This window comes from Tasmannia lanceolata, unplaced genomic scaffold, assembly GCF_043159265.1.
Source record: "Tasmannia lanceolata isolate RefF3 unplaced genomic scaffold, GAP_Taslan_0.1 ptg000112l, whole genome shotgun sequence".
Lineage (NCBI taxonomy): Eukaryota > Viridiplantae > Streptophyta > Magnoliopsida > Canellales > Winteraceae > Tasmannia > Tasmannia lanceolata.
This window is the reverse complement of record NW_027518789.1, coordinates 613,435-621,858: the sequence shown is the minus strand read 5'-3', so window position 1 is coordinate 621,858 and position 8,424 is coordinate 613,435. Positions and strand designations below refer to the sequence as shown.

Genomic DNA, 8,424 nt, shown 5'->3' with positions numbered 1-8,424 from the left:
CCTCATATACGTGCATGCCAAAATTTTCAAAAAATCCTAGAATTCTTGAATTGCGTTATTTACATGAGTTTAGGAAAGGGAAATGATATCCCCCCCCCTAAACGGATAAAATCCCCCCCTTTAACGGTTTCTGTGAGAATAGTTCATTGATTGAGGATAAATTCACCCCCTTTAATGTCTTTCCTTGCCTTTAAAACTTAACGAATAATGTTAAAGGGGGGGATTTTATCCGTCAGAGGGGGGGATATGATTCCCAGCTTTGTTTGGTTGCACAAAAGCTAGGCAGCCATCTGCATTTGATTTGGATCTGGCATGCCATTCCACGTTTGGTTGCCAAAATGCGTTGGACTCCCATTGATTCCCTTGGATTTCTCTCATGTAATAATTGCTTGTCTCTTTCTTATCCCCTTCTTCCAAAAGCAAAGAACTATGGTTGAATTTTTTAGGGAATGATGCTCTCTCTCTCTCTCTTCCCTCTCTCTCCTCTCTCCCTATATTGGTAATGACACCCCCTACTTTTTCTCCTACTCTCTGAGTATTTGCCGTGCAACCAAACACTACCACACAATTTTCCGAGGTAATTCTAGGAAAATCAAAATGCTTGTCTCCTCCCTTTGACTTCCTATTCCACTACTCTCCGAGCAACTCCAAGCAACCAATCGTAGCATTAGGAAATTGTAATTATGTGTTTCTAAAGATATGGAGATTGCTAGAGGAAGTTGCCCAGTTAATAAAAACTCTGCGGAAATGAGAGAGAGAGAGAGAGAGAGAGAGAGAGAGAGAGAGAGAGAGAGAGAGATTTAAGGGATCCTTTTGTGTTTTACAAATTTTTTTTCGTCCTAGGAATGAGGGTACCACGTAGATCGAAAGCCAGATGGGGGACTGTCCACGTGGGCGTGAACAGTGAAACCCCCATCCTGCTATATTATAATATACACACACATATATATAAATATATATAGAGAGAGAGAGAACATTTTCTACACACTAGTGTAGATAAGTTATCTACACATTACCTTAAAATACAATGGGGATCACATTGTTTTGTTTGATCCAAACCATTCATTTGATTGGCCCTCACATAGATTGAGTGTGCCCTCACATAGATTGAGTGTGCCCAAAAAATCAACTCCATAGGATCATTCTGACAATTGGATTCTGATTGGCCCTCACGTTGTTTTGTATAGAGAATATATTTATATCTCTAGAAAGCAGACTTCATTATCTTACAAATGAATCCAGTTTCAAGACAATTGGAGCTCAATAACCCTAGTTTTAAATTATGACAAGTTGGTACTTCAAATCTAGTTAATTTTTTACTGTTTTGTATATCTATCTTCTAGAAATATTTGGTACTTTCATAGTGTGACTCCCGAATAGGAACTATATGGGAATTTTTTATCTTAAAGTCTGTTTTGAATAATTTGAATCATAAAATTTCATTGAGTAAAATTTTGCACTTTTATTTTATGAGCTAAGGGTGACGCCCTGTCTTATTCACCATCTTGTTTAGTTTTTCTACATTATGTGACGGTGATTTAGATTCTAAAAATATATATATTTTCCTTAACCTTGACCTGGGATTTTAACATGATTGATTACCTTCAATGGTTAATGAGATAGCTCATATATTTAATGATATCATTTTACCCTTGCTATTGCACAGACCCCCGCTATAGTCACTAATCACTAATTCACTATACATTAGTTGGGGCAGTCATGGAAAGATTGCGATCAAATTCTCGAAATGGGAGGACACACTTATGCCAGTAGACCCCTCATCCTCCGTCGATGGTCTCCAGGACTACCTCTCGAACAACCTGAGCTATCTACCATTCCTATTTGGGTAAAACTGCCTGGCCTCCCCTTACAGTACTGGAACAATAAAGATATTAGTAAAATTGGCAGCGTGATAGGAAATCCCCTCTACATGGATTCCAAAACAGCGGATGAAACCAGGTTAAATTTTGCAAGGATTTGAGTAGAAATCGAAGCTGGGGACCCTCTACCAGATTCTATAGAAATTCATTCTCCCTTTGGGGTCGCAACCCAGTTATTTGAATACGAATGGAAACCTCAGTCTTGCAATCTTTGCAAGATTTTCAACCACTCAACCGATAAATGCCCTGCTTCAGCAAAGTCCAATCCCAAACCTGGCCAGGAATGGAGACCCATTTCTCGAAAAGAGCCTCCTAAAGCTCCCTCTGCCCCTTCCTCTGATCCTGATCTTATCCAGGATTCTTCTACCCCTGCCTCTTCCCCTAAACCCCAATCCCAACCAAGAAATGAGTCTAATCTCTCCATTGTAACAACCCAGAACCCATTCGACATCCTCAATTCAGTTGACACTGAAGAAAAAATTTTTGATTTCATTTCAGAGGATGAAGATGTTAGTGCCACCTCTGGCCCCTGTGCAATCCTCGGGAATAACAGGTCCTTGGGTCTAGATGGTCCCAGTATTCCCAACTCCTCTGACCTTCTTTCTTCCCCTGGCCCCTTAACTGAACCAATCGAAAATTCCCTCCCACCTTCTGACTCTGATCTGAAGGACACCCTCCCCGAATCCTCTGATCTCCCTTCCTCCCCCCGTGCTGATCACACAAGATCAACCAAAAACTCCCCTCTGCAAAATCCTCATGATTAAGCTTGGGACCTGGAACATAAGAGGGCTTGGTACCAAAAATAAGAGAAAGGACATAAGAGATATTATCCGTAAAGAAAATCTCCCATTTCTCAGCATCCTTGAAACTCATGCTCCTATCCACAAAATCCCAGAATACATGAAAAAAATGTGCAGTGGTTGGAATATTTCAACTAATTATAACAGCTTTGATAGAGGCAGAATATGGATCATTTGGAACCCAAATTTGGTGCAGGTAAGAATCCTCCAGGAAGCAAATCAGTTTATGCACTGTGAGGTCAGATTTCTTCAAACCAATATCACCCTCCTAGTTACCTCTGTCTATGCTCTAAACAGAGGAACCGAAAGGAGAGTTCTGTGGAATCATCTATCTCTCATTGCTAGAAGTGTCTCCCTCCCATGGATCATTATGGGAGACTTCAATATCATAAGATTCGCCTCTGAATTCTTGGGGGGAACTGGTCCCTCGGCTCGTGATATGGAAGACTTCAACTCCTGGATTGATGAATGCTCCGTCTCTGATCTTCGATCCTTTGGGCAAACTCTTTCTTGGAATAACCAATCGAATGAGAATAATTGGAAGTTTAGAAGGCTAGATAGAGTCCTTGTTAGCGAAGAATGGCTTTACCAATACCCCTCCTCCTTCGCCTCTTACCTTCACCCTGGGCTATCCGATCACACCCCTATTACAATCCAGTTAAACCAATCCCCTCAAATCCCTAAACCTCCTTTCAAATTCTTCTCCATGTGGCTTGAAGACCTCTCTGTGTTTGAAGTCGTGGAGAGAGCATGGAACATAGAGATCGATGGATCGCCTCTATTCATTGTAGTCAAAAAGCTCAAAGAAGTGAAAGGTAGTCTAAAAATCTGGAATCGTGAGGTTTTTGGCAGAATAGACATTGAAGCTCCTCGGTTGAGACTGCTCCTTGAATCTACTCAAGAAAAGATTGCAACTTCCCTTACGGATCAGGCGTTGAGAGATGAAGAAGTCTGGATCAAAGATGAATACATTAGGACGGCTAGAAAGGAGGAGGCTTTCTACAGGCAGAAATCTCGATCCCAGTGGCTGAACCTTGGGGACTCGAACACTGCTTTCTTCCATGTGGCCATGAAAGCCCGAAAAAACCAAAACTGCATACAAGGCACTGTTACTACTGAAGGGTCCATTTCAACTAATCCCGACGAGATAGCAGAAACTATGGTTGAGTTCTTCTCTTCTCTTCTCAACAAGGAGGAATCATCCCAGCCAGTCCATCCCAACAGCATTCCCGAACCTACCAGATCTCTTTCGGAAGCTGACTCTCAGTGGCTTACCAGGAAATTTTCTGCTGACGAAATCTGGGATGTCATCAAAAGCTCCGATGGGAACAAGTCTCCAGGCCCTGGTGGATTCAATGGGTGCTTCTTCCAAGCATTCTGGTACTTAATTGGGCCTGCCATTGTTAAAGCAATCCAATTCTTCTTCCAAAGAGGTAAAATCTTACCTCAACTAAATGCCACCTTTCTAGCTCTCTTGCCCAAAACCCCTGATGCTAGCTCCCCAGAGAAATACAGGCCCATATCTCTCTGCAATTTCTTGTACAAAGTCATCACTAAACTCCTGGCAAATAGACTTAAACCCATTATGCATAGCCTCATCAGCCCTTTCGAGTTAGCATTCATTAAAGGTAGGAGTATCCATGATAACATTCTCCTAGCTCATGATTTATGTCATAATTTCCACAGAAAAAACCCAAAAAAAGCAATGTGTATTAAATTAGACCTCAAAAAAGCTTTTGATAGTGTCAACAGATCCACCCTGATTTTCTTCATGCAAAAAATAGGCTTCCCAGAAATTTGGTGCCGGTGAGTGCTTGAATGCATTTCTACTCCCTCTTTTTCTGTCCTAGTCAATGGGTCTCCCCGTGGATTCTTTTGGTCTTCAAATGGCCTCAGGCAGGGTGATCCCTTATCCCCCCTCAGGCAGGGTGATCCCTTATCCCTTATCCCTTATGATCTATGCTGAGCCTAACATCACTTCAGCTACAGGGATCCTAAAATGCTTAGAGTCATTCAAGATTTGCTCGGGCCTTGAATTTAATCCTGCCAAAAGTGAGGTCTTCTTTGCAGGCATCCAAAGCAGCAGCAAGAGAGCTATTTGCAACATTCTTAAGATCGAAGAAGGAAAGCTCCCAATAAAATACTTGGGTCTTCCCCTGATCACTTCAAGGCTCACCTCTAGAGATTGCCAACCTATCATGGACAAGATCAAACAAAGGATCTCTTTGTGATCAAACCATCACCTTTTTAGAGCTGGTAGAGTGGATTTGGTTAAATCCGTTCTCAGCACTTATCAAATTTATTGGTCTGCAGCGTTTCATATCCCCAAAGCATCTGTCAATAATATTGAGAAAATCCTTCGAAACTTTATCTGGGCAGGCTCAAATCTTGAGAAATCTCATCACCCAGTATCTTGGAACACAATTTGTAGCCCCAAATTTGATGAGGCCTCGGGATCAGAAAGGTATCAGATTTGAATCTGGCCGCCCAGATCAAACAACTTTGGCACATCCTTACCAAGAGAAACTCTCCCTGGGTTACCTGTTTTGATCGAAAATACATCAGAGGAAGAAGTTTATGGACTCTCCCCATGCCTGCATCCCCATCCTGGGCAGCTAGAAGCATTATAAAATCTCGTGACATGGCCAGCAAGCATGTCTGCTTTATTGTCGGAACTCAGACCCCTCTGCATTTTTGGACAGATCCTTGGCATCCAAATGGTCCCCTCTCTGCCCAGTCTTCCATTACGACATCCTTCATTCCCCAGAAAGCTTCTATTGCTGAGGCTAAATTTCAGGGTGGGTGGGATTTGATTCAAGTGCTTCCTCATCTTCAAGAGCTTAAGCAGATCATCAATACAGGTCTTTACACAAAAGCTGCTAATTCTAACCCGATTTGGAAGCCGGAATCTGATGGCAATTTCAGGCTACGTAGTGCTTGGAACGCCGTTAGATCTCCTAATCCTAAACCTCCTTGGGTATCATCAGTTTGGTTCGCCGGTCACACTCCGAAGTTCAGTATCACAGCTTGGCAAGCTCTTCAGGACAAAATGAGTACCAGAGATAACCTTCACTTCCTCGGCCCCAACCATGATCGCTCATGCCTTCTCTGCAATTCTGCCTCCGAAAGTGTCAACCACATCTTCTTCAACTGCTCTTACTCGGCATGGATATGGCGATTGATTCTCCGTCGCATCTCAGATAGAAGAAAGCAAAAAAAATCCCTATCTGATGAGGAAAACTGGATTAGGAGCAAATTCAAGAAAAAAGGGCAGACCTACACCTTTGTCCGAACTCTTCTCACTGCTTCAATCTACTTGATCTGGCAGGAAAGGAACTCGAGACTATTTCAAAAAAAAAAACCCATAAAAGGTTCCTTCTAAGTAGAATTATCAGTGCAACGAGATCTCGTATTTGGCCCTCAAGCTGGAAGATGAAGACTCTAAAGAAAACCAAAGAATTTCCAACTCCTTTAATCTTCCCCTGTTCAGCAAAGCCACCGAACCAAAATTCTATCATTGGGAACCTCCTGTTGCCTATGAGATCAAGTTGAATCCGGACGCCTCCCTGGCTAGTGATACCACCTCGATTGGAGGCCTTCTCTGAGACCACAAGGGTACAATCCTTTCTCTCTTCTCTGAACTGCAATCCTCACCCTATCCAAAAATTAGAAATTGAAGCCATCCATCATGGAATCAAATTAGCCGCGAAGCACCAAGTTAAGAGGCTGTGGATAGAATTTGATTCGCTCATCGCTGTTATGGCCATAAACCTGCTTTGGCAGTGCCCATGGCGGAAAATCTCAACGCTCGAATCAATTAGATCCATGCTCAACTCTTTTGAGAGCTGGAAGCTGACCCACATTTGGCATGAAGGCAATAGAGCAGCTGACTTCTTATCCAAACCCACCTGTATCTGTAAAGGAGACTCAATTACTCTTGAATTGGTTCCAGAGGAACTTGCAAAAATTGTTTCTGATGATGTATCGGGAATGATTTATCCTAGATTGTAAATTATCTTTTTTCCTTTTTAATATAGCTGGTAGGGGTGGCCAACTGGTTCGGTTCTCGGTTCTCGGTTCCTTTTTTTCGGTTCTCGGTTCTCGGTTCCATGAACTGTAAGAACCGAACCGAACCATAGTACACAGTAGGACCGAACCGAACCGGACCGAACATAATCGGTTCGGTCCGGTCCGGTTCTTCGGTTCTAATGGCTAATTATTAATTATTAATTATAATTTATAAAAACTTTTAATTAAAGTTATAATATAAGTTACTTTCTTATTATAAGAATAGTATTAACTATTACTTATTAATATTATAAGTAATTTATATTATTAAGTATATGTATAATAGAAATATAAAAATATTATGAGGAAAATGTTTCTAGTCCGGCCGACTAGAGATCATTCTCTAGTCCGCCACCCAAAAACACATGGGTCCCACATATTTTGTGGTGATCTAAAGCATTCATTTGATAGGCCTCATCATAGATAGGATGTCCACAAAAATTCAGCTTCATAGGATCTTCTTAACCCTTCGATTTGTGGAGTTAAAAAATGGACAGATTTGTGGCAGTTTATAGCCGTCCATTTTAAGCTCCACAAATCATAGGGTTGGGATGATCCTATGAAGCTAATTTCTTGTGGATACCGTCTCTATGTCAGGCCCCATCAAATGAATGCTTTGCATCACCCAAATATGTGGGACCCATGTGTTTTTGGGTGGCGGACTAGAGAATGATCTCTAGTCGGCCAGACTAGAAACACTTTCCTCAAATATTATATATATATATATATATATATATATATATATATATATATATATTCAAAGTTCGGTTCTTCGGTTCCGGAACCGAACCGAGAACATTAGACCCGGAACCAAACCGAATAAGTTCGGTTCTTCATCAGTGGAACCGAACCGGACCAAAAATATCTTTTTACAGTTCGGTTCCGGTTCGGTTCTTCGGTTCCGGTTCGGTTCTGGCCACCCCTAATAGCGGGTGGGGGTATGCGTAACCCGAAATTACCGAACCAAAAAAAAAAGAAGTAGAAAGTCGATCAAAAAAAAAATTGACCCAGCTCTCCTCCATAAAAGGGATCGAATGCAAAAAATGGTTCTTCTTAAATTTTTCCCCGACAGGAATAGGAAGAGAGGAAGCGAAATTGCAGAGAGGGTGTGGGGTTCCACCCTCGGGCCACCCGCCGAATCCGATCCTCGACTCCCCTTCAACTCCATTAAATCCGAGCTTCATCAACACTACCATCTCAGACATTATGCCCTAGCTCCATCAGCCTTCTTTCCAAATTCACCCCAACCACCAATAGCCACCTCCTACCTCTACCACCAGCACTGGATTTCTCCTCTTCCTCACTCTAGATTAGGGTTTGCATAAAAAAGGAGAGAGAAGCAAAGAGATAAGGGTTTGGAAACTTTAGGGTTTTGGTAAGGAAGAGCTCAAGGAAGAAGAAGACTCTGGGGTTCTTTCAACCTTTAGTTTGGGGTTTCATGGAAGAGGTTCTATTGGGGTTAAAAAACAGAGAATAGGTTCTTATATCTCCCTTTCATTTTCAACAAATTCTCCATTGCCTTTTCCTTTCCTGAACCAGACCAAGCAACATGTCTACCTCTAAGTCTTCATCTTCCTCTGAAAAGTCGCCCCCACCTACCACTACCTCTCCTTTTGAAATTGAACTCCCAATGGAACCCAACAAACAACAAACACAGAAGCTTGATTCCAACTCAC

General features: G+C 42.0%; 1 protein-coding gene across 1 annotated transcript; it reads left to right on the top strand.

Annotated features, from left to right (window-relative positions):
* The first annotated feature begins 2,780 nt into the window (after window positions 1-2,780).
* Window positions 2,781-6,062, top strand: LOC143865802 (uncharacterized). The gene is made up of 3 exons (XM_077375907.1): window positions 2,781-4,308; window positions 4,994-5,144; window positions 5,246-6,062. Exons 1-3 carry the CDS (start codon window positions 2,781-2,783, stop codon window positions 6,060-6,062), a joined length of 2,496 nt encoding a protein of 831 aa, XP_077232022.1.
* Window positions 6,063-8,424: the final 2,362 nt, after the last annotated feature.